The following is a 26,598-nucleotide window of genomic DNA, read 5'->3' as shown; positions in this document are numbered from 1 at the left end:
CTAAATTGATGGGTGGGTGGGTAGGCAGCAAGCAGCAACTGGGAGGGCAGTTACAGTAGAGACAGGACTCCAGAGAGCTTCACACAAAGCAGAGGATATGTAAAACCCTTTCCTTCAATACATGTGTGCTCTTCTGATAAATAGAGTTAAGGAAACAGACTTTTTTTTTTTTCCTCTTTTCTGAGACTGAACTCTTAGAAGGTAAAGAGCTACTTGTAAAAATACTTAGTTCCAGGGAATAAAATCATGTAGTTTCTCTCTTGCTCCTTGGATTCAGTACTAAGCTCCAGTGGGTGCCTGTGTACCTTGTGGGGAGGGGAAAGCAGCATCCAGCAAAAAGCTATTATGCATCTTGAAAGAGTCAGATATTTTTCTTAGCACATCACATGCATAGATAAATGCTAGAGGTGAAATGATTCTGAGTGGGGATGTATGATAAAGTGTTTGGCACTATGGAAATTTCAGACACTGAGAAATGATGGTCCACAATCCGTAAGTGCTTTTAATAAGATAACTATCCGCTTGTTTGCTTAGATTTCTTGTAGTTGCATCTTCCACCACTGGGTGTTGAAGGGTGAGCAGATACAGCTCAGTGAAAAGGATACAAAAGAAACCACCTTTGCATTTCGAGAAATGTTTAGCAGCTTAAGTAGATTCAGAGTATAATACTGTTGACAGTGCATAAATGACAGCTATTTTCTGTTTATCTACATGCTACTCCATTCTTTGAGCCTTACTATTATTATTTAAATATGAGTATCTTAAGCATCTTTTCTCCTCTGAAGCAACCCCTAGTTTTTCTTCCACTTCGCTTTCACAAGGTATTGTCAAACTTTTTACATGTAAGAGGAAAAGCGATATACGCTGCCCTCCAGCAGATATAAAGGGAAAAGCAGGTGGAGTGGAAGCTGTGGCTCTAGACGTCCCATGTTATGACACAGTACTCAGGAAACAAGGGAAACAGAGGTCTTAAACCTTAAATGTTTCAGTGTGGTTTCCTTGCAGCCTTCTGCTAATCTGGTAATCCTTTGAGGAAACAATTCTGTGGATCTTTCTGGAGACAGCAGAGCACAGCTGATCTTCAAAATGGTTATTTTCTTTTAGCATAATATAGCCAGTGCTGAGGTCATGGGGGCTGCCGCAGCTGTAGTCTGACTGCAGTGGTATCAAGTGTGTTTGCTTATGCTGAGCGCAAGCCAAATTACATGCTGCTGCATCCTAGTGCCTTCAACATTTAGCTGTGCTACTGCTGCACTAGAGCTATGTGGTGTGACAAGTAAGCTTTCCACTAGGCTCCTGCAGGGGTTAAAATCAGCGGTAAAAGAAATGCATTGTTTCTATTACTTCTGAGTAGTATCTCATTTGGATCTTGATGTGAAAGCAGAATATAGTAAGTTTCAAGTGACAGAAACAAATTAGTTCAATATCCTAGGTCTCAAACCTTGTCATCTTGCATGAAACACCTCTGACAGCTATTGTGGGAGCTTGTAGCTAGTGGGCAAAATACAAAAATCATTAAGCTCCACAGTCCACAGTTTGGAATATAAGGGGGGTGGGGGGGGGGAGAGCAGGAGAGAGAAACAACAGTGACAGCATTTTTCTGGAATTTCTTGTCTAATACAAAATGCTAAAAGTCTCTTGGAAGAAAAGCTGCAAAGACTGGTGACACCTTTCCCAAACTAAGGCTCTGTGTAGTGGTCTCATGTCTCAGCTTCTTTGTGACATCCCAAAGCTGCCAGCCCATGTGCCAAGTCAGAGCATCTCTGAAGGACTGCTGCAGCTGACAGCAGGATTTGTAGTTCCTGTAAGGAGCCTCCAGTCCCTGTTCCTGCTGGACAGTATTGAATGGCTGGCAGCAAATGCAAAGCCAGAGTCTTGGTGATGCAGTCTAAATCTGTCTGACCTGAAAAGTGCAAAACCCATCCCTGGGCTCTGTGGTGGCTCTTAGCTACTCATCTGCACTGTGGGGGTAAATGCCCACTGTCTTGTTAGTACCCTTAGCTGCTGACAAACTTGCACTGATAGTTTTGTGGCAAGGGCTGTTGCACTTTTTAGTGCTGTGTCTTGGTGTGTAAATCAAGGTCGGCCAAGGTGCGTCTTTGAGGCCTTTGCAGGCAGCCCACTAAAGGCCTTGTTCATTGTGGCTATCTTTGGCCGAAGCAGTTGGCTGGGGATGGCTGGAGTGCATACAGGTCCCTTTGGCTTTGCTGGGACTGGGACTAGATACTCTGGGGAAGCTGGGGGTTTGGAGGCGCCAGCCCCTGAGCATTCTGCAGCTTCCCCTCCCCAGGTGTATGCTGCTGGCTGAGATCACTCCCCCTGCCCTTTTTGGAGAAGCTGCTGAAGGACCTTTTCTTGGGACCCACGGTGCTTGCAGTGCAGTTGGTCTCTTCTTTCTCACATGGCTAGGAAGAGGGCTCACAGCTCTAGTGCTTGAGGCAGTTGAGAAAAACTCAGGGGATGTTAGGCTTCGGGCCTAACTGGCTCCCAGCATATGCTGAGCTGGAGCTTCAGTAGGTGGCCTTCAGCCCAAGCCCGCTGAGCCACCCACCTTCAACAATGCTCAAGTGACCCTGGCACGAGCTATCTGGCTGGGCTTGGTGTTCAGAAAGCTGTGGGGGCTGTGCCAGCCAGGCATATGAGGTAGGGCTGAGGGAACAGAGAGTATTTCATGTTTCTCTTCTTTCCAACATCCCCATAAGGAGGACCAGCTGCACTTTATGAGGTAAACTCTCCATAATCCCTATTCAAATGGTGTCTCTGAGCACCAGGCACTGTATGCGTGCAAATCATGTGAGGTGCCCTGACTACTAGCCATTCCCCTGAGGCTGTGCCCACATCTGTCTTGTGTGTGCAGCGGCAGAGGACATGCAACACTGGCTCACTATGAACTGGTAACCCATGAAAGTGCCTTGACTACTGCTGGGAAATAACCCAGAAAAGTCCTTCATCTTGGGAAGGGCAGAGCTGCAGCTGCACTCAACTAGTTAACAGAGGATGATGCTAGGTATGTTTAAAGCTACCACCCTTTGCTGGGAATGGCTTGGCTCTATGCTGCAGGCCTGTGACAAATTAATAAAGTTAAGTCTTTAATTCTAAGCTGTATTTTGACAATGGAGACCAAAACCCGTGTGGTGTTTCGCTTAAAACTTCATTGGTTAGTTGTTGCTTTTTTTTTTTTTTTTTTCTTTCTAATTTTGTTTCTTTGTTTTGTCTACTTCAAGCACATATTTCCTTTATATTTAAGGTAATACCTGAATGCTTCAAACTAGGTGGCTCTGCAAATCCCAGGTGGGTCAGGGTCACAATGAGTAAATGCTACCTCCTTTTCCAGAGCAAAACTGATCCCAGAAGATCCATCTCATTGAAACTTGGGAAATTTATGCTCCCAGTACTACTAATACAAAAGAGTCATTATGTAAATGCAGAGTCTTGGTGTTTTTCCTTAAATACAACAAATGTGAACTCAGTTATATAAATTTATACATGTTAAAAAAAATAATGAATATGTTCTCCTTATATGAACAAAAGCTCTTAGAAATATTGCCTACACTGCACAAGCTTCTGGAATGCTTTCTTGAAATCTTCATTAAAGATTGTGTAGATTAGAGGATTAATAAGGGAATTGATATATCCCAGCCATGCTAGGAAATTAGACATGTCTTCTGAGATGTGACATCTTTCACAGGTATTAACAACTACTTCTTTTACAAAAAAAGGAAGCCAGCAGATCACAAACGCCCCCAGGATCAGACCCAGAGTAGTTGCTGCCTTTCGCTCTCTTGTGCTAGAGATTCTCTGTTTTTTCCAGGACTTCTCATGCTTAGATTCAGACCTGGGGCTTCGTACAGTGATATTGATTTTATCACAGTCCACCAGTGGATCTGATGTCTTTTCTGTTGTGCTGGGCATTGAAGCCAATTTGGTGCTTCTTTCACCTGCGTCCAAAAGGACTTGTCCATTTACCTCCTCCCTGACGATCCGGCTGACGCTTCTTCTGTGAAATGTCTTTGCTGCCTTGTATATCTTGTAATAAAGGATCAGAATCAAGGCCAATGGGATATAGAAGGCGCCAAACGTAGAGTAAATGGTGAAAACAATGTGGTCATGTTTGATGATGCATTCATCATCCTTGCTGGTTGTTTGGTGCCGCCAAAACAAAGGCGGCATGGAGATAAAAATGGATATTATCCATACCACTGCAATCATGATACCTGCATGCTTTGGTGTCCTTTTCCGTGCATATTCTACAGCATCTGTGATTGCTCTGTACCGATCCAAAGCAATTGCAGACAGATGCAAGATGGAACATGTGCAACATGTAATGTCCACGCTCAGCCAAATGTCACACACCACTTGCCCCATGATCCATGTCTCCTTTACAATGTAGACAATGCTGAAGGGCATCACTAGGACTGCCACAAGGAAATCAGTCACTGCAAGAGAGCAGATTAAATAGTTGGCGGGGTGGTGGAGCTTTCTTGTCACAATTATTGCAGTCATCACAAGAGAATTGATGGCTGTTGTCATTAGTGCAAGTACAGACAAGGTAATGGAAATGAGAATCTTGGATGTCACCCATTTGAATAGTTCTGCTGACGTACTGTTTTGTTCTGTTGAGTTTATTAAATCCATGTTCCCTTTTAAAGGTGATCTTTACCAGTAGAAGCTACCTGTTAGAAAAATAAAAACAGTTCAGAAAGTGCATCTCTGGTCTATAGAGAGCCTTCATTTTTATTATCTTAAAAGACTACAGGCTCCAAAATTACAGGAACATCAGACTTATCATTAGAAATGATTCTGGCTCTAGACAGAGATTTTCCTGGCTAACATGATGTGGGATGCTCTGCTTTCTCTTTCTCCTTGGTTGTGCATGTTTGCACAGCAGGGGAGAGGAGCATGCAGTGGTGCCTGAGATGGCACTGCCCCGCAGGGTGCTGCAAACCACGGCAGGGAACAGCCAGCCCTATCCCTTCAGCAGGCAGTGGCATCCATGTGGCCCCCACGGTGCAGAGCCAGCCTTTTGCTAAATGCTTGGATTGTAGTGGGTTCTCAAAACTGGTTATACATGGGCAATCTCGTCCTAAGATAAATACTGACACTGCCTCTAGGCTAATACTGACTACTCTGCTGAGCAATGTAAACACTACTGAAAACTAATCCACAGGAAGTTAGTATAATGCTTCTTTTCTCTATATGAATCCATTCTTTCCCATCAGTATGAGTTCTTCCTTGTATATAGCAAAACATGTGCTTTCTAAACTTGGACATAGTTTTCTAGAGAAACCAGTAAAGTGAACAATTGCTCTATGAGTATGAGAAGAAACATTTACATGTTGAAAATTTAATTCCTCCTATGCAACTCTAAAATTAAATGGCTGGATATATTTTAAATCTTCAGATGTCTGGCTTATTGTCTAACTGAAATATTATGCATAGATTAGACTCTTGAAAACATCATTACTTTCCTCAAGTTTTGCTGTTCTCTGGTTGCCGCCATAGAAAACTGCACAGAACTTGAATGCTGATTGTTCCACTAGTGACTATCTCTGCGGAAACAGTACAACTCCTCTTACGGCTCCACAGGAAGTAAAAAGCAAGGAAATATTGAGATGCGTTCTCAGTTGTGTTCTGGGGAAGTGCTGTTCCACCCTGCAGTCTTATCAAGGAGGGTTTCTGAGCACATTGCAGGCTGGAGCTGAAGTAGGAGTTTCCAGCTTTTTAGTCTAGACCTCGTAACTCACAGTAAGATGATCAGATCATCCTATTGTGAGTTTTGACATGCGATTTCCTGTGCATGGAAGACCTACCAGATGAACCCCTAAGTGGGGTTTCCTTTCATCAGTCCTGGACTATGTAAGTGGGTTGCACTTGCTTTGCACTGGATGCCAGAAATAGGGAAATATATGAAATAAATGAATTGTGTTTTCTTATGAAAGAAAGGGTCTCATTAACATAACTAAAGCTTTCTGGTATTGTGCTGAAGTGGCTTAAAAATTATCATGTACAATATATAACCTTGATCCTTTGGACCAATTTAGTTTGATATTCTAACCCAGGCAATGCTTAATATGCTATTGGGTTACTCAAAAAGGTTTTTAACATTGCTTGACCCCACCATTTAATTGTATGGAAGGACAAGGAGAGGAAACATCTTATTTACTGTTATTTACAAACACTACACAGAATCTTGTCCTGCACATGAGCTGATTACAGCACGCACATGCTCTTTTTCTCTCTGCGTCCCTCTCTCTGAACTTGAAATACACTTCACATGCATAAAATAGATCTTCTGTCATGTCAGTGTCACCTTAAACCCCCTGAATCCACAGTAATTGCTAGGTTGCAGATATTTTTGTCTATAGCTAGCTGCCTTCCAGAGAAGGAAAAGGCAAGTATAGTATTATCTGGTGAATGTTCAACCTTTGCTAAATAAATCTTCATTTCTGAGCTTGAGTAAATACGTGGGAAAAAAATACTTATTGGGAAATACTAAGTCTGTTGATATCCAGCAGTTGATCATATTTTAAAACAGTTACTCATTATGCTTAATTACCTTATAAATTTCTGACTCTTTAGATATTAGTCTTTAATTGCAAGCAAGCAAAAAGCAATTTAGATATAATGAAAGTTGATTAATAGCTTTTGAAAGATTATTCAGTTTGAGGCTGTGGAGTAAGGAAAATGGTATGGGTGGGTTCATAGAACTGGCATGTAGGAATAAATAGGTTTCCTTAGGACTGATCATGATCATGAGGCTCTTTGTAAGAAGCACAGTGACAGCAATGCACTTACTTGCCATGTGTCTCCTTCTGTGGTTTTAAGATTGTCAGCCAGCATGCTCTGATTTCATTCAGGCTGAGAGCATGGGCTCACAGCAGTATTGAAGACCGCCACCCAAGTTTTCAGCGTGCTGCTGTTAGATACCTCTGCTGGGGTCTCCCGTTCATGGGATATAACCTGTGCTTTAACGGTACCCATCTGGAATCCCACCCTTCTATTCCTGTGTGGAGTGTTAAGTCCTTCTGCTAATGCCTTCAGAACCCCAGCAGCTGGCGTTCAGGGTGGTCCCCATGAGCTGCTGTGCACACCAAGGAATGTGGCACCATCCAGGGTGGGCAGCAAGATCTGTCCTCCAAAGTGGTGGCTCCCTCTGAGGCTCCAGAGCCCATCTGCTGTCTGTGCTGTTTGGGGCTGCTGGTCACAAAGTACACTGTACTTCCAGTTCAGACTTTGCTGTTAGCCCCACGTGAGTATACAGAGCAAGACTTACCGCTAAAAAAGACTTCAAAAGGAAGCACGGAAGACTTTGGGCCTTGTTCTCCAGGTAGTGAATTTACTTTGATGAATGAAAACCATCTTGCAGTCACGCTGAACTGAAGATCTGTATTCCAATATAAGATGGGTTCAGCGGTGAAAAGTATGTATTTTCAAAGAAATTCTTACAGTCCAGATATTTCTAAGGCTACTTTTGTATAACTGGCTACTCAGTGCCCCTGTTGAAGGATGAAGCTTAATCTATTGGAATACATGGAATATGTCTGATTCCATGGATTATTATTATTATTATTTTTTGGTCATCTTTACAATATGCAGCTGCTGTTGGGAAACTTTAGAAAGCCTTGAAGCTTCGATTCTGTGCATTGCATTAATATTCTCCTGAATTTAAGATTAGGGAAAAGGATGTTGCTAAAGGTTGCTTTATCTTCATTATAGATCTTAACAGAGTAATTTATTCTCTAACTGCTATTAAAACACAAGTATGAAGTTTCAGTTGACCAACTGAAATATTATGCTGAACAAGAGATCTGTAAACAGTGGAAGTTGCTGTTTACCAAAGATAGTATGTCTTTTATCTTGGATATGTTGACATTATTTTTTTTTTTTTTAGGAATTAGCCACTTCTATGGCTTTTTTTTTTTTTTTTTTTTTTTCCTTCCTGCCCAAATGCAGCATGATAAGGTGACCCTGAATGTATCTCCTTGATTATAAAAGCAACTGTATCATCCAACTGATCTTGTTTAGGAGGCATGAGGGAAAATGTCTGTATAGCTTTATCACAAATATAAATGTGTAATTTTTCCGTTGGCAATTCACAGAATAAAGAACTTCATTTGCTCTCCTCAGTTTTGTAGGAGCATGTGTGCGTGCATTAAACCCATAAATGCCCATTTATGTCTGAGATTTACAGAAGAATAATTAAATTGCTCTTGTTCAGTAGCATCAGTCTGTCCTTATAGGTTTAGAAAACAGCACACCTCTGCCTTTGCCTAAACTTGGGAAATAGTATGAATTTTCTCCAGTTGCTGGAGAAACATGGCTGGGAATGCCTTTGGGAAAGGTGACATGAGCCTACTGTTTCAGATCCTGAATTTAACTTGAACTATTAGCTTACAGCTGCTGGAGTATTTTTATTTTATTTTATTTTATTTTATTTTATTTTATTTTATTTTATTTTATTTTATTTTATTTTATTTTATTTTATTTTATTTTATTTGTGTCTGGCTTGTTTTAAACTGCTGTAAGCACTGTCAGAGAGAAAACCTGATTAGAGTTTAATTACTGTTAATTACTGCTTTTTGCATACAAGTTTTCTGAGTATATTCCGTGGCTGTTTGCTTGTTTTCTGTACATGTGGGGTCCTTACCAAAGTGTGTTTAGTTTAAAATGTCATCATCAAAAGTAGCAGTAGAGCTCAGGAAGCAACTGAACTGAGGATACTTAAAATACTCCAGAAAAGTAGCAGTGTTTGCACTGCCAGGTTGTCCTGGCACTCCGTGGTTGTCCTCGACTCCATTGAGTTAATACAAAGTTGTGCCAGTGACATAGAGAGATCCTGGCTATCTCCTCTCACTTAACAGGCTCCAGCTGGCTTTGAAATGATGAAGCATTTCACCTGCTAGCGGGATTCCTTGCTTTATTGACCAAACTGATCAGTAAGCCAGTTAAAAAAGGCACAGCTTTCTTGCTTTAATGGAAGCTGACCCTACAAATTTTTCCTGATGAAGGGGAAGATTCTGTGTTTGAATTCAGCCATCATGTTTTTACCACCTGTTTCTGCATAGGCTAGCCAGACACTGGAGGTAAGACTAAAATAACCATAGAATAAGGCAGTTTTAAGAACCAGAATTGCTTGAGAGCTAAAATTTCTTCCCAAAGCAGTATGTATGAGCTTGTAAAAATTCTTCCTGATATGGCTGTCACTGTCTTTAGATACCAACCATGTTGTATGCTAATGATAATTAGCTTAGTAGTGATCCATCACATTAAATTTGAGCAGAAGGAAATAACGCTCTTTTGAATTAAACAAATCTGTTTAAAGAGAATGAACTCCTACCAGATCTGGTGATGGATATGTGCTTTGTTGAGCCCAAACTCTGAAGTCTCACCAGCTGAGAAAGAGAGGAATGCTCTCATTTGATTTTTAGTGCCTGTCCTTAAAATCTGTTCTCCCCTTAACTCTTCCTAAGGTTCCTAGAGCTACAGTGCATCCCCTGAAATGAAGTAGGGGTGACTGGCTGGTGTGCAAGAGGAGTTGCTTACTGGCTGAAGGCAGCTGCTGCAAACCTGCAGTAAACACTGCCATCCCTGGAATGCAAAGTAAACGTCCATCAGCAGTTTGAAAGGAAAAGCAGAAATCTCAAGGCTGCCATACCTGAACTGCGTTGCTATATGCTTGCTGTAGATGTACCTCCTCCTGCTAAGCCACAGCTTTAAAATATTTAAATCTTGGTGTGCTGCCAGATATTCTAAAATGGCTGTAAACTTACCCTCCCTCCCCCCTTCTTTTCCCCTCTTTTTTTTTTTTTTTTTTTTTTTTTTTTTTTGAGAGCTGTATATGTGTCCATAATTACAAGGTAGAGTTATTTCCAGTCCTTCATCTGTCAGCAAACAATCACATGTGCATGCTGAAGTAATGCTTTAGAGTCTCTGTTTTGGGTCACGCTGCCTCAGTTCATGGGACTGAGCACATTCTGGACCTGAAATGTATTGGTGAAGTGGAGGAATAACTTAAAAGATGTTTAGATTTTGCTGCTTGAGTCTCTGTTAACTGCAGTTATTTATCATTTCCACTTGTAGAAGGTCACAACAGACCTATTTCTAGAAACATAGACCACAAATAACTACAAAACTGCAGATAAATCAATTGAACTAATATCAACTAAAGATCATACACAATTCTGCCTACCAAGCACCCTCTTGGGAGAAGCATGGGTAAATAAATAGGCTTTGCAGCATGCCCTGAATAGCAATATAACACGTGAAGGAAACAAATCTCAGAATCCTGGAGGATACGTACCTCCAGCTTAGAGATGCACAAAGCCATTTATTGTCTGAGTACAGGAGGTCTGATTTGTTAGAGAATGGCAAAGAAAAGTCCTTGAATGCAATGCACAAAACTTGCACAGTAAACCTGCATCTGACACTTTTCTTAGCCATGTTACCAGTCTAAAAGTCCCTGTGTTGGTAAAATGATACACTGCAGTATGTTTTGTGTCAGGCACAACAAAGATGATGCTTGCTTTAGTTTTCTGGACAGCTCTTTAAATTCTTTCAGCCAACAAAAATAATCCCAAATGACAAACTCTGACAGACTTAGCCCTGAAAGTTACCAGCCCAGATGTCTCCTCTGTCATCTTATTGCTCCTGGACCAAAATCAACAGGATGGAGGTAGTGTTTCCACTGAAGCAGCTGAAACATAAAATCTGAGGGTCTGCTCAAGCTGCCAGGGAAGCAGAACTTACCCTGTGCCTCTGGGTGCTGCTAAGAGAGGTGCGAGCACCAAGTCACTGAAAGCCAGAGTGAAAGCAGTAACCTCTGTTAAAGGGACAAAGTGAAGTGCTGCGATAGCTCCTGTTCTCACCTCCTTGTTATCATCAACTCACCTTCATGTTTCCTATTGAGGCCACAAGAACTGCAGCATGCTGGCTGTGATCCCTTTGCCACGTCTCCCTCCAGAAGGCTGTGGTCCTCGCTTTGCTACTCCACCAGCATTACCAGTTGCTCCACATTTTCCAGCCTGCAAAATACCAGACTCTTCAAGCCCAAAAGTGACAACCACACAAAAAGGGATTCACAGGTGTCCCATTTCAAAGGCAGTTCCTGGGGAGGTATCCCTAGAGCTAGCTTTCAACTCAGCCAGGTAACTGAGCAGAGTGCTCAGCAAAACCTCCCTGGGAAGCAGGGTTGCTACCTAGGTGGAGTTAGTAGGTAATGCTCTCCTCCAGGCGTTTGCCATGTTCCCTACTTGCATCCGTTGGATTGCAGCATAGTCTGTTGCTGCTTGTGAAGCCTGCCTGGAGGATACCTCCCCTGCTTATTGTCATCATATCGTGGCAACTGCTGCATTTGCTTATATGGAAGAATGATGTTCACAAAGTAATTATGCATTCCTTGCTGCTTCGAGTGTTGAAGTTGAGTGTTTTTTTTTTTTTTTTTTTGTCTCCTTTTGGAAAATTAGTCACTCATCTGTGTTTGCTCTTTATTTCATGTCCCTCTGCCATCTGTTTTAATCTAGCTGAGGGGGATGGGGAGGGGAAAGGCAAGCCAGCTTCCCAGCGAGCACTCTGGGAGTGAGGAAGGAGGAACAGCAAGAATGACATGGTCCACAGCATGACAGGCTTGCTTATATAAAACAGTAAACATGCCTCCCAAATGTAGCTTCAGTTGTTGGGTAGCTGGACTGTGAACCTGTTCTGAATTTGATCATTTTGGCTGAAGAAAGCGGAAAAAAAACAGATCTATATTCATAATGCTGCCAGAGGAGATGGCAGTGATTCATTTTTTGTAGTTCATTAAACTGCAGGGCTCAGTTCCCTCTCCTCTTTGAGGCTGATCTGACTCCACAGTTCAGACCTCTTATGGCAGTGGTCTGGGTGTAGCTGTCTCTCATATCCTGTATGGTCTGGAGGAGCCCCAGGTGTGGGAGATCTAGGGCCTGGACAGCAGTCCCTGTGGGAGCCATGTAAATAAACATCTGAGAGAAATAGAGTACTGCTGGGCATCCCATTGTCCTGTGTGAACTCTCCACTGAGCAAAACCCACAACTACTCTACAGACAGACAAATTCCTGTATGGTCAACATCCTGTCCTTAGAGGTGTGTGTCTCCTTGTCTGAGTGGTCAGGGTCCAAGCTAGTATCTTTAATTTATTTTGCATTTAACAGTCTGAAAGGTTCTATTCAACCAAAAGTTTTCTATATTAGGAAAGGATGTTTAAACTTTGCTTTTCCTTCCACAGAATTGAAAAAAAGATTTTTTTGTTTGTTTATTTTGTGTTGAGTTTTTATTTGGTTTGGCAATGATTCAAAGGACCGCAGAATTTTATGCTGTGCAGGAGTGGCTTTCTTTAACGATCGTCAACTAAATTTGTGCTGCAAGGTGAAAATGGAGAATAGCTGTGCTTATATTTCATAACACTGTCCTTCAGATAAGGGCTTGAAACCTGCAGGAATGATAAAGCAGTGGTGGAGCAAGGAAGTTAAGAGGTAGCTTTACGTTCTTTGAATGGTAATAAAATGCAGCCTTGTTTCTCCCATTTCCCACTCATCCTTATGCTTCAGGGCCAAGTGTTCCTTGCCAGCCCTCAGAGAACACATGCATGCAGTTATAAGTCAAAAACCTTTTTCATCAATTTGCCTACCTCTGAAAACCTATTACAAAAAGGGGTTCATCTTTGAGGGATAAAAAAAGTCTACTAAAGGCCTGCCAACCTGAAAAATCTGGGGGGAAAATATATATTTTTATGTAAAACAAACAAACAAACAAAAAAAAAACGGAACGCATTTCAGTTAATAAACATTTTGATGGAACGGCTCCTGTTACCTGACCTCTCTAATATGTTTTCCTTTTGCTTTAGTTCATTGGGATTTTGTCTTAATCTAGCTAGTCACATTTGATAGTAGGAGCTCATGGGAATTTCTGATTCTCTGAAGCATTGCTTTAGCCTTTTCTAGTAGTAGTAGAGAGGTGGGTTTTATCTAATGTATTTTTCTGTATAAACTTTGAAAGCCTTTACTGAGCTGTAAGAAACTGCCTTGTTTTCTCCTGGACAGTAAGAAAACAATCTATCTTCAAATGTGTCTGGAAAAGATTGGCAAAATAATTTACTATCATACTATCACCTGGGTCAGCATTAGGATATTTCTTTTTCTGCTGTGTGCTTACCAGGATAACTTGGAGGAAAAACTGGCCTCAGAGGTGTTAGGTGAAAGTGGAGTGAATGTGACATGTCGGTGTGCTCCTCTGCAGCAGGGTTTCTGCATGACACAAGAACAGTAAAATCTGTGGTTAATTGCTTGCAATTTGGAGAGGTGCCAAAATTCACACAATCTGCCATCTCGTCTCTGCACTTTGCCTATTTTTTATTCTTGTGAAGACTGTGCCTTATTTATTTATTTATTTTAATACAACGACAGTCTTACTGCATACTTCCTGGTGTCTTGCCTTGTAGTTTTTGTCACTTCATCTGATGTCATCTGTCATTATTCTGGTTGTCATCTGATCATCTCGTAGGTTGAAGATCACAAAAGCTTAGTGTGAAAAAAGGAACACTGAGAGCATAGGTGGAGCTTGGAATGGGCAGGTGGAAGACTTTGGAAGTCTTGAAGTAACTTGGTTAGGAAGTGGAGCTGTAGCTGTAGGGCAAGATCTCAATCTGGGAGTGTCCCCAGGGGTTTTCATTTCAGAAGTAACTAACTGCCCACAAGGCTGGCTGGCTTGGGTTACTGTGCTCGCACTGACTTGCAGTGGACTCAAAACCACATGCCATGGCACTGTGTCAACCTATGGAGATCCAAGCTGTTAGATTCTTTCAAAGGAAAATAGAGACTCTTTACCTGGTGAAGTAGCAAAAGTTTTATTAGATAGCTAAGACTGATGCTTTCTAACTAGCATTGCATTTGTTTCCCTCTAGATATTTCTACTAAGATTGATTTGGTCACCTACTGTGAGCATTAAGGTTGGGGGCCAACTTTCCAAAATCCGTATTCTGTGTCTTAAGACTTGTCCTTTTCAGTACAGAGCTATGACTTTTGCTGTGCTCTGCATGGGGTGCCACAGTGCTGGTTCTTGTTCCTGTGTGGAGGCAATTCAGTTGATACAATTGAATGTTTTAGCCAGAAGAGTTTAGTTCACTCGGTGCATTGGCAGAAGCTCTAATGGTAAAAAGCATTTGTTTCAGGCTGGTGTAAAGCAGTTATGCCTGAGGACATGGGATGCAGCCATTCCGGCAAAACTTGCCTAGTGAAGAGTGGGCCTTAGCTTTCCTTCTTTCTGCAGTTTCCAAACACTCTGGGACTCTTGAGGGTGCCTTTCTCCCTGCTTCAGTTTGTTATTGCATTATAGCATGCTGTTTGTTAGAATTACCAGCGTTTGAAACACAAGTTCTGGTACACCTTGTATAAGATCAGAAGTGTGGATAGGAGAGCTATGGGAATGGGGGAGGCCAGTGAGAGTGAGTCAAGCTGGGGAGCTGGCGGGAGAGCCTGAGAAAGAAGAGGGGTGTGGGAGCACCTCCTGCACAGTACTTGTGTGTGTATATATCCCATGCTGCCATTCAATCATATCAAGTGTATGCAAATGCAGTAACATCTCAAGAGCCGGGGAGCCAAATAACCCGTCCATGTGATGCAGTGGAAGCCTGCTTTTGGGGTTTCTGTGCTGTCTCTGGGCGAGCTGTTGTGCTGACTTAGAGCACGGGGCTGCTGGGGTGAGAAGAGGGGGGATGCAGCTGGAGCAGCCTGGTGCCACGCCCAGGCCAGAACAAGTCTGGAGCTGGCCCACGGCACTCAGGAAAGGGCTTTCTGCATCATGTTTTGGCAGGGAGTGGTCAGCTGGCATCATGGCTTGATGAATAATTCCTGGAAGTCTTTGGCCTTGGGCCTATCTTCAGGGGTGCAATGCTTTCAAGAATGCTAATAGCAGCAGGACAGTTTTAAAATGTGTTGACTCCAAATCCAGAAAGATATACCTTTCCCAGGAAGCTTTCTGGATCCGTCAGGTCTCCTGTTGCAGACACTTTGATTACTAAATAGGGTCTTAAGCTCTCTAACACTTTGTGAACTTGCTTTCATTTCTGATAGGAAAATAACAGACTGTCACACACAGCTTTTTTCTTTGCATAATTCTGATGTAGTTGTGACACTTGACATACAGCACAGATGACTGTGAATGGCTTCTTCAAATTAAAGCAGATGAATCAGAATTAATTATGAAAAACAGCCTTATTGTTGTCCCAGGAATTCAGTACAGACAGCCGTTGTCTAACAAGATTATCCAGCTTCAGATGGCCCCCCAGACCTCTAATTGATAAAACTTGTAAAACTCTTAAAAGATAATCCTAAGAAACTCATTTCCAAACACAATTTCAAAGCTTTTTTTTTTTTTTTTTTTTTTTTTTTTTTTTTTTTTTTTTTTTTTCTTGTATTATTTTAGGGCAACGAAGCTGGTGAGGGGCCTGGAGAACAAGTCCTACGAGGAGCGGCTGAGGGAGCTGGGCTTGTTCAGCCTGGAGAAGAGGAGGCTCAGGGGTGACCTTATCGCTCTCTATAGGTACCTCAAGGGAGGCTGTAGCGAGGTGGGGGTTGGTTTGTTCTCCCACGTGCCTGGTGACAGGACGAGGGGGAATGGGCTTAAGTTGCGCCAGGGGAGTTTTAGGTTGGATGTTAGGAAGAACTTCTTTACCGAAAGGGTTGTTAGACATTGGAACAGGCTGCCCAGGGAAGTAGTGGAGTCACCATCCCTGGAAGTCTTTAAAAGACGTTTAGATGTAGAGCTTAGGGATATGGTTTAGTGGGGACTGCTAGCATTAGGTCAGAGGTTGGACTCGATGATCTTGAGGTCTCTTCCAACCTAGAAATTCTGTGATTCTGTGATTCTGTGATTTTCTATTGACGTTGGTTTTCTAAGAACTTTTAAAACATAACTTTGCAATTATGAAAACCTTTAGTACTGCAGTGAAGTTAAGATAATACTTTATGCTAGGGATGCTGGTAGACAACACTTCAGCTGTTTGTTTCCTAAGACGTATGCAAGACGTATGCAACTTCAAAAGATTGCTGAGCAAAGCTGTCTTTTAGATTATAATACCAATTTAAAGAAGTGATAATTTAATCAGCTCTTTTATCCTTAGGTTGTATGTTAAGGAAATTTGTCTTTTCATATGGTAAGAATATTTATTCTTAATGTTGGTGTACACTAGCAATATACTTAAAAACATTTCACAAGGACTGTTTACTAAAAGGTGTTTTACAACACTTCTGATCAAATAATATATATTTTTTAATAAAGATGATAACGTGTAATATTGTTCTGGTGGTGAATAGAAGCATCAAACTGTTTTTCGCTAGTTGCCCAAGTCTATAGAAAGCATATCATTACTCTGAGCTGCTTTAGGAGAGTCCAAAAACTTCCAATGCATTCTCAGGGATGGCATGCTGTGGTTCCTGTAGTTTCTGAGAGATAGAAAGAAAATAAGTGCTTTCACAAAATAACATGGTTAAAAAGTATTAGTAAAGGATAGAGGGAAAGTGTACTAATCTTCAGAGACTAGAGGAAGCCTGGAAAAAATCAAAGGCAATCCATTGCTTCTGTATTATCTGTCTTGTTTGATATGTAGCATAGCACCCTTGTCACCCTTGTGCCTAGGCACTTCTGGAAATCCTGAATTCTTTTCCCCGTGGTGCTTACAGTTGACCTGTCACATCAGCAAGCATCAGTAAGTTGTTGGATTTAACTCAGAACTATAGCATGATGAACTCTTTTTCTACCAGGAGATTGAAAAAGATCAAATGATAACTTCGATTCTCTCTGCTAAAATTCCTCATCAGTTTTACTCTTTGAAGCTTCCAAAATTTCTGGAGAGGGGCTTTTATCAGTAACATACTGTGGACAAGTAATTAAAAATATAATATATTTTTACATTGCATGCACTTATGCACGTAAGCATATATATATAATGTCCTATTTTTGTTCATCATTTCAATGTTTTATGTTTTAAGAACTTGTTGAAAACTGTTTTCTTCATGTTCAAAATGAGTTTTTACTCTTTGAAGCTGAAGAATTTTTTAATGTTAACTCCTCTGGAAAGAAGCAGTGAACAGATTCAGTGAAGTCTTCACATTTGTGTAGTCCCTTTTTCTCTCTATATATTTTTTTTTTCCCCACTTCTGGACTCTCAATGCTGTCATTACATTATGGGGTTCTTTTACCTCTTTATTTCTTGATTCTCAATTTTTAGGATGTAGCCAGGTCACATATATGAAATGTTTCCCTGCATAGTCCCAGTATTTAGAGGCTTTCTTAAAAAGATATGGTTCTAGATATATGCATCTAGAAAGAAAGTGTCTTCTCTAATCAGTTGACCAAAATATCTATAGCTTCAAGTAAAACTAGCAAGGCTGAAGAGAAATAGCCAAATTACTGGCTGACGACAGTCTAATTTTAAATAGACCTATCACAGCACCTTTGTGATATGTTTGTTTTATATGTTTGTGATATATGCAGTGCAGCCATCCCTAAAAAATGCCACAGGGCTGAACTAGTGCCATACTTCTTTTGAAGCATGCTTTATTATTATTATTATTATTATTATTATTATTATTATTATTATTATTATTATTATTTATTATTATTATTATTTATTATTATTATTATTATTATTTATTATTATTATTATTTCTTTCCCCTCTTGAAATTATTCTTGAAAATCCAAGAGAGGGAGTTTGAACAGAAAGTGAAATCTTGGATAACAGAGCCAGTGGAGCTTCTTTCTGGCTGATTTGACTGAGAGCTACTGTAACTTTTTATGTCCACTTATTTATACAACCAGGGTATGAAGCCAGCATAAAAATGTACTTGGTCAATCTAACAGGGCACATGAATCAGCTTTTTGCTTGCCTAGCTTGCTGTGTTAGGAAAAGCAGTTGGAATAGAAAATTAATGTAGTTCCCAGCATCTGAAGAAATAAATATGTTGTCTTTACTTTGAAGCCCTGTCTGTTCTGTAGGTGTTTGCCTCCAGGTTTTGGGGATGAAAAGTTCCAGAACCATTAGCTGCAGATGCTGGGTTTGTTGTTAATTCACCTCTACTGCAACATCTATTATTCTTTCTGGTAACTCAAATAGATTGCATTAGACCAGGCATGTAATCACAGTACTTCCTTCTGCAAGTAATTTATTCCAGTCACTTTGTTCTCTCTGTTTCTGATATTTTTTTTATTCCCCCACCCCCACCCCTCATCTCCATTAGAAGGCATATTAGTGTAGCTAATTTAGGCCATACAGCTAGTAATGTCCTAAAATCTTTGAATCTGCTGGATCAGGATTAACATTTTATTGATATTGCACCTATATTTATTCATCTTTTGATTACTCCAATATGACTTGGTTTGGCCACGATGTTGACAGTCAATGCTCTCAATTCACTAGAAAGCAGCACTGCATGGGAGAAAACATCATAGGTATAACCATTTATGAATCAAGTAATCTAAAAAAAAAAATTAATTAAGAACTATAAAAAACAGCATAAGAGTTTTCAGAAAACATCAGTTGAGACAGCAGCTTAGGAGGAAAAAAAATCTCTGAAAATACTTGTTTCCCTACTATTTTCAGCCAGCAGTTGCAATGATGTAGACCTTTAAGTGCAATGAATGTTTCTCATATATCTCAGTTGGAGAAGAGATATAACATGGAAAGTAAATGCAGAACATTGAAATAAGAAGAAAAACAAAACCAAACCTGACCAAAAAAAACCCCACCCAACAACTCAACAACAACAACAAAAAAACCACATCAAATATAGTACAGGATCATTAGATTAACCTTGTGTTATGATGAAAAGCATTGCTGTAAGATGTGTTTCAGCTGTATTTAATGGGATCAGTAGGTTTATGTTCTTATTATATTGAAATGGATAAAGATTTTAATTTAGATAATTGGGCCTGACATGGCGTGTTTTTTTTTTTTTGTTTTGTTTTGTTTGTTTGTGTTTTGTTTTGTTTTTTAGTATCTGCTGCTTTTATGTTGGCTTCTGACTTCAGTGGTTATTGACAAAGAATTGTTTTTCCTGTAGAGAGCAGTGTTGAAGTTGAATGGCAAGAATCAAGCATGCTCTTTATGCAGATGATGCTTTGCTTCTGCAGCAACATCCAGCAAGTACAATGGAGCTGGTGATAGCTTTCCATTGGCAGCACAGAAAATTAACTAGAAAAAAAAAGAGCCAACACCATGCCCTTGAACAGCCCCTTTCCAGCAGCACTTTGTTGCTTCTTCTTAGCAGAGGTTTCATTGTTTAGTAGCAGAGGCTTCATAAACACAGAGGATGAATTTATTGTCATGGCATAATGCGCAGCAGTAGGTGGGATGGAGATGCAGTTCTCTGGGCAGAATATAAATCATCTCAGGAACAACTCCCTTCTTGGCTAACTATGTCTTCCCTTGGACACACAATCTGCCCTCTCCCAGATGCAGGCTTTCCTAGTAGATGGATCTGTGTAACCGAATGTATTCATGTTACAGTAGATATGCACTATGGGTTTATTGTAACAGTCTTGTAGGGATGACATAGTCAGCTATTTCCCCAGCACCTTTCTTAAGCTGTATGTCTGTCTTCTAGTTCAGGGAGAGAAATGTAAAAATAAACAGAATATTTATAAATATAATTACTTACCTCTACCATTATATGTATATTTTTAAGTATGAACTGTTATCCATTTCAATTGAAGCAGCATGACTTCTACCAAAAGACTGCTCTTTCTCCATAAAACTTGAGTTCATGCATGTAATGCATGGCAAAAGGAATTGCCTCTGCATGAAGCAGTGAACTTGGCTGCCCCTTTTGCTGGCTTGCCTCCACCCACTTTAGATCACTATGGCAATACGTACTTCTTTAGTATTAAGAAATAGATCAGTTGGGTTAAACGTTGGAGATTGTTCTCGATATATAAAATGGACACAACATTCTTGTGCTTCACTGAGATATTGAAAACTGTCTGCTGTGCTGATGGTCCTGGAATTAAAGTATTGAAGTATGGAATAAAATGTGCTGAGGCTAGAAATTATCTAGTTCAAATAATCTGCTACAGCTCTCAGTTGTTCTTCTGGTCTGACTGTGGGCCAGTTTAATCAGAGCCACTCAGTTTCATCAGAGGTTGCTCAGCTGCTGTGGTGAGGAATGTTGCTAATGGTCCCAAGAACGTGGTGCTGCAGAGTCACAATGCTCAGTGTTTATAGTTAGAATGGACAAATGCTTACACAATGCTCAAGGTAACCTTGTAAGGACAAGTAATTATTACAAGTTTGATTCTCTGCGCCAAACCTGAGGGGAACAGCTGGAGCCTCGGGGGACTGCTATTAGCAGCACTATTCAACAAATCCTTCTTTCTCCTCCTCTCATCCTCTCCTGGTGGGATAGCTAAATCTGCTGTATGTGATGAGAAGGGCTTTTTCATTCCCTCAAACGTATCTGGTGTTTTGAGCACAAGGTGACTATTCCTCAGCCTGCCTTCCCTAGAAATTTCCTTCCACCTAGTGAAATAGATGCATTCCACCTGAGGCTCCTGAACAGTCACCCAACCAAGGGTTAAGGACTGATAGCTTTAAAAGCTGTTAAGGAAAACACTGAGTGTTTCTTGACATATATATATATATATATATATATATATGTATATATATATATATATATATATATTTTTTTTTTTTTCTTCTGGCATAATGCCATTAAAAATATTTTGCTACCATGACAGTTAATACAGAATATCCATGAGGAGGGTATTGTCCAGACTAAATGTATGAGGGGATCGTTGTCTTGGAGGCTGTTCTTTTGCTAATGTGTAAGAGCAGAGAAGAGGCACTTGTGACCTTTTATTCAGCTACTGAGAGTGTGCTTTCTTGAATTTTTGTGTGGGTAAGAAGTATGCCTTAGAAGGAAGCTCAGCTGCGTCATTGGAGGCATTGTGTTAACAAAAGTCTGCAGTATAATTGTTGAGAAGAGACATCCGTTTAGGAAATCAGTAGCAGGGGCCTTTTTATTTGCTTGACTCCATGGCATGGGAGTTATTTTCCAGTCTGAAACTGAAGCTGAAGTATTATTTTTTTTGTGTGCAGCTATATGTTCCAGTGTCATTGTATAAGAATAATGACAGCAGTTAATTTTTCAGGATTCTTCAGCTGCATGTATTGGCTGCATTGCAGGCTCATATTAAAAATTATGCTATAAATTGCAATGACTTGCATATGGGAATAGGTCTTCTTAATATTCTCAGTTTACTACAGATGATGATTGCTGCACTTGTGCTTTAAAAGCAGTTATGTAAAAACAGCAAAAGGTGTGTCACAGGAAAGGCAATTGCCTTTGAAAAGTTTCCTTAAGCTGTGCTATTAAATATTTATATGTGTAGTCTCAGAGCAGGCAGACTAAAAAGTAATTGCCTTTAAGATCGTTCCAAATGTTTCTTGGGACTCCTGGGAGAAGCAATATTTGGATCATTTATCTATCAAAAAAGAGACTGAGCACAGGAACTTTCTTCTGACTAGTAAAAATGTCAGTCTGTGATTTTTGCTGTTTCAAGGTTTCACTTTTCATTTAAGAATCTACTGCCTTTTAAGACCATTTGATCAGAACATTAAAGGCACGTTCAAATCCTGTGTCCTCTTCAGTCAGGATATTATTATTCCTATATGTACGCTCCAGTTGCTAGAGATTTAATGATTCACTTCTAAAGGGGTGAGGAATCCAAATGCCTCCTCCTGGACTTAGTTTTGTGTGGTTTAAAATTTCATTTTACCAGCTATAAAGAAGCTTCTAATGCTATTGCTGTAGTCATATGCAGGATAATTGTTTGAAAAGATAACCAAGACTGCCTGTAGTTATTAACTCTAGCCAAAAGGTGTAGAATCAACTACTTATTTTTCCTAAAGTTCTGTTTATGACCAGAGAAAAGCTTGTATAAGTGTTCTAGACCCCATGAAACAGGATAAAGAACCAATTTCTTGAGAAAGACTTGCAACATCTTGTTAACTTCTTGTATATCTTTAAAGGATATTTAGCATTAATTATTTAAAACAATTGAGTATCAACCTTGCTCTTGAGAAATAAGTTATACTTAAGTACCTCAAGTTGTGGAGATTTAACAGAATTGTCATTTAATAGCATTTCCCTCATCTGCTATATTTCAAACACTGTGTCAGGAATTGTGAATATACAATGAAACAGATACATAGTCTTAATGGTGCCTCTGTTCCTCTAGGCAGTACTACTGTCATTTTCCCACCTTAGATATGGAGTTAATCAAATAAACCTTTTCTACAAAGGAGATGTAGCCCTTCTTTCTGTACGTAGAATTACAGTAGTAATAATAATGAGTGGCAATAGAAAAGCCTTGTATATGCACCTTTAATAATTCAGATTTTGTGTGTTAGATCATCTGGATTGCCATTTTGTACATGAAGTTTTTATTTTTTTTAAGTAACCTTTCTGTTGTTTGATAATATTAGCAACGCAGAAGCTGAATGTTCCCTCCCCTTTCCTTCCTTCAGTACTATGAAGACAGTGAAGCTAAAACTGAGTTTTTGGGTTTAGCTTTAATTGAAAAGCAGTGTGCAAATGGATAACTGATTGCTGCAGGAGAAGTAAACTAAGTACTTTTGCTCATTTGTAGTTCCAAGTTCCTTTCTGTCCTCGAGGACAAGTCTAGAGTTCATACCTCTGTTTCATACAGCTTTTAGGATGTCTTTCCATGCAATTTGACCAAATGCTCCCATCAGGCTCTCTTTCCCCTTCCATACCAATTGGCAGCAGTGAGTCGGTTACATTTCCTATGGCCATCTCCGTGCAGTCTCCAAGGAGTTTGAGTAGTGAGCATTGTCCATTAACTCTGCAGTAGAGAACTCAGCATCAAACCATTTCTGATGTGCCTCCCAGGTAGGAGGCTTGATTTTTTTCACATCCCGTGCTTCTGAACCACAAAGTCAAAGTCCAGCCTAAGTGTACTAAAAAGTTACTGATGTTCCTGTTAGATTTTGCTTGATTTTTTGAGGACTTATTTTGTCAGAGAAAGCACAGTGTTGGCCTTATGAATGTCATGGAGAATACTGGAAACTCTGGCATATTTATTAAGCCTGGAGATCTGGGTGGAAATATAATGGGCATCAAGGTTGCTGAAAAGCCCTTCAAGACAATGAACTTACTGTTAAGAATAGCTTACTATTCTTAATGGTGCTTTGCATTTGTAATGTTTGCCATCCTGGAACCATTCTTAAACCTTATTATTTCACTTAGGTGTGGAACTGTAGATGGATTGATATAAATGATGTTTTGAAGGTGCAAGCTAGAGCTGGAGCCTAAGCACTTTGACTCCCAGCCATTTGTTCAGGCAGTTAGAAAATGCCTGCTCTCCTAAAGCATCAGTGCATAGAAACTTTGGAGGTGCAGGATGCATTGAAATCAAACACTGAACTTGCTAATTGGTCCATTCCAGTCACCCTGACAAAAGATGTCTTCTGTGAGGAAGGGCCAACTAAGTTTATGTGCCGTAAACTTCAAAGAGTACAGATTCAGACATGGCAAATAAAAATATTTGTCATGCCTTGAATAAGGCTGTGGTAATTAGTTCCTAGTGGAACAGGAGAACAGACTGTCTTAATTAAAGACCGTTTAGGTGGTTAACAGCTGTAAACTTCTTTCCAAGTAAAGCCAGTGGAAAAATTATTTGTGTAAATACTATTTGTTTAATAATAAAAAGACAGAGGAAGGTCCTTGAGTCTTCCTTTATCTGAAGCAGAGGTACAGGTTGAAAGTCTTTTACATAAAATGATGTAACCTTAGGATGTATTCATGAAGGATACTTTCTATAAGACTTCTTCCGAAGTCTTACTATCTATAGTAAGAAACTAACTCTTGAGGAACTGGTGTGTGGCTGAAAATAACTGTGCCTCAAAGGGTCAGGTTCTCCTTCTTGTCAAGTTAACCTGGCACTTCACTAGAAGGTCAGTTCTACCTCCATATGAGATGGCTGAAGCCAAACCATGACACAGAATAATAGAATATCCTGAGCTGGAAGGGGCTCTCAAGGATCGTCAAGTCTAACTCCTGGCTACACACAAGACTACTCAAAAATCTGTATATATATAAAATTATATATGTCAGAAGTATCTGATTTCTGTGCTGTTGGTAAGAGGTATTGTTTGAAAGAAGAGGGACCAGAGAAAGAGATTTTCTGCCAAGGTTGGCAGATGACCCAGTACCAAATGAGGCACCACTAATCCTGTTCTGCGTGGGTTATCTATGCCAGGTGTTTGTAGATGAGCCACAAAGGAATCTGGCATTGTTCTTAGTGCATGTGGTGCCTCAGCAATCAAATTATGCACATGAAGCTCAGGAAACAAAAGTAGTTGGTAGACTGTCTAAAAGCACAGTTAACACTGGCATCTTCCTCTCTTGGGAGGAGGTTTATCTCCATGTTTTACAGTGAGTAAGCCTGTCTGTCTTGGCAGAGGCTGGATGAAAGATAAAAATAGCAGGAACCTGGCTTTTTCACTTTGTCTGAGGAAAGCTATCCCTAGACTTAAGCTCCTGATACTGGAGATACGTCTAGTTAATATTTATTTTAACACGGTGGTATACCTTGCTTGAGTGGATGGATGAAATAACATAGCTGAGTCTGCTTCTGTACTAATGACACTAAACGTAATGGATGTGGGACTTGGAAAGTCGGTCAGCTCCCAAAGAGACCACTCCATGTTTCTTTCTGGAAATGCCCCTAGAAGCCACCTATATTGTAAATCCCAAAGGAGCAAGCATTGACTAGCACTCTGTCTCCTTGTCTGCACTGATAAAAAGGATTAAATCTTATCACTCAGGAAATGGGTGGGAATATTATCTGCCTTGTGCACCTTGGGCATGGCTGGAGATGTATGTACTCCCATTGCCTCTTTGTCCATGGTCTGTGGCTTGAAAGCCCCTTGGAGAAGTTTGGAAAAGCTTTTCTTACAGGCAGGCCTTCTGCTGCATTCAGAATTTAAAAAATACCAAGCTGGAATATTAGATAGTAGGGTGAAAGTAAATTAAAACAAATCAATTAGCTACAAGTGCTATTCAGAGAGTGTTTCAAATTGAAATAGGCACCTAAGAGCATGAAGTATCCTGTCAAGTTATTGAACGTGAGGGTAGAGAATGGAGGAAGATGGTTTTAGTACACATGTTCAGCCACATTAATTAGAGCAAACTGATGATTTCCTTCTGTTGGGAACTGCTCTTAAAATGAGAACAGCTCTTTAGAGGGTGACCTCTATATCATGCTATCATTTAAAACTTCCCCTTATTATTGTATAAAATTTCAGTACACTGTTGTCAAAATGGGGAAGGAATCTTGGGGGAAAAATGCTTTAAAACACAAATGGTGGGATTGATTTGACTAATTGCAGCCATCTAACCCTGAATTGTCGCCCTACCCAGAAACAGTCATCTCACCTCTAGGGGGCAATTGTTCTCATCCTGAAGTAGATCTTTCATTTGGGTCAGATGTGCCTGAAGGTGCTTATTTCTCCCAGCTGATTATAAAAAGAGCCTAGGAAGACTAATTCAGATATAGAAATCTGCAGTGTGGATCTCTAGAGCTAGAGGAAATGGATCCTGACCAAACTGTAGCAATAATAAAAAGTTGACAGAGAAATTTTCAAACAGAACATTTATCACATCTATAGTAGTGCTACTTGGTGGTCCAAGAAGGTTGTAGAAGTGTTTAAAAGCTATGGGGATGTCAGGTTTGCAAGGATACATCATTGAAAGTAACTAGCAGACCAAAGGCATGCAAGAAGTGTTTTTTAGGATAAGCTTGTCCTTTGGGTTGTTTCTAAATTGTGACATTAAAATTGTGATGTTAATATTGGGAATATTTCTTGTGGGGAATTTATCCCATAGGGCTTTACCATTTACCTTTACATCCTTGTAAAAGGGAACTCAGTGGACAGGCAATACGGATGTGAGGCTTCATTTCATTCAATCTCTGAACTCCTTGCTTATGAAGTAGGTGCTTTCCTGTAATCCTTTTGACATTAAAACTCTCATTCTGTCTTCTAATTGGAAAACAGTATATGGTGCTACTTGGCTTTTATCTTATTCGTATTAACCAGTTCCTCATAAGTGAGAATATGAAAATCTGAGCTGCGAGGTAATGGCCCAATGTATGGAACTAAAGAAATTTTAGAGAGTCTACAACACTAATTAAAATCTCAAAAGATTTGTATGCTTGAGCACACCTTTTTAAAACATGCCATGGACAGCAGGATGTGCCAAAGGCAGGTGTCTTACATAGCAGAGTCTGGCTATTTCCCTATATTAAACTGCACAAGCATTTCTAATTTCAAGGAGATGAAATTGCAAGCTTTTTTTTTTTTTTTTTTTTTTTTTTTTTTTTTTAACTAATATGTCTCTATAAAGACAATGACTTGTGACTGCCTCCTCATCTTGTGCAGAGAACAATGAGTCTCAGAAGTCAGAAGCTTTAAAGATTGGTAGCTTAATTAGAAAGTGCCCTAAATGAAAAGTCTCAGCATTTTAATTAATTTCCTCTGAGATGAAAGAAGTTTATCTCAAAGGAAA

General features: G+C 40.1%; 1 protein-coding gene across 6 annotated transcripts in view; it reads right to left on the bottom strand.

Moving 5' to 3' along the window:
* Positions 1-479: 479 nt before the first annotated feature.
* Positions 480-26,598, bottom strand: part of HTR1F (5-hydroxytryptamine receptor 1F) — a 118,197-nt gene continuing 92,078 nt past the window's right edge. For 3 of the 6 annotated variants that reach the window (XM_084533399.1, XM_084533400.1, XM_084533401.1), the window contains 3 exons: positions 13,168-13,259; positions 10,888-11,021; positions 480-4,673 (listed from right to left, as the gene is read on the bottom strand). In XM_084533399.1, coding sequence (XP_084389525.1) covers positions 3,535-4,635 — 1,101 coding nt within the window. In that variant the 5' untranslated portion in view covers positions 4,636-4,673; positions 10,888-11,021; positions 13,168-13,259 and the 3' untranslated portion in view covers positions 480-3,534. Of the gene's footprint in view, positions 4,674-6,795; positions 6,825-10,887; positions 11,022-13,167; positions 13,260-26,598 lie in introns of those variants that run through there. The other 3 variants (XR_014697214.1, XM_084533402.1, XM_084533403.1) reach the window with 3 other exon arrangements.

The sequence above is a fragment of the Aythya ferina genome (genome assembly GCF_964211825.1).
Source record: "Aythya ferina genome assembly, chromosome: 1".
NCBI lineage: Eukaryota > Metazoa > Chordata > Aves > Anseriformes > Anatidae > Aythya > Aythya ferina.
Note: the sequence above shows the minus strand (reverse complement) of the source record. Positions and strands in the feature narration are given on the sequence as shown.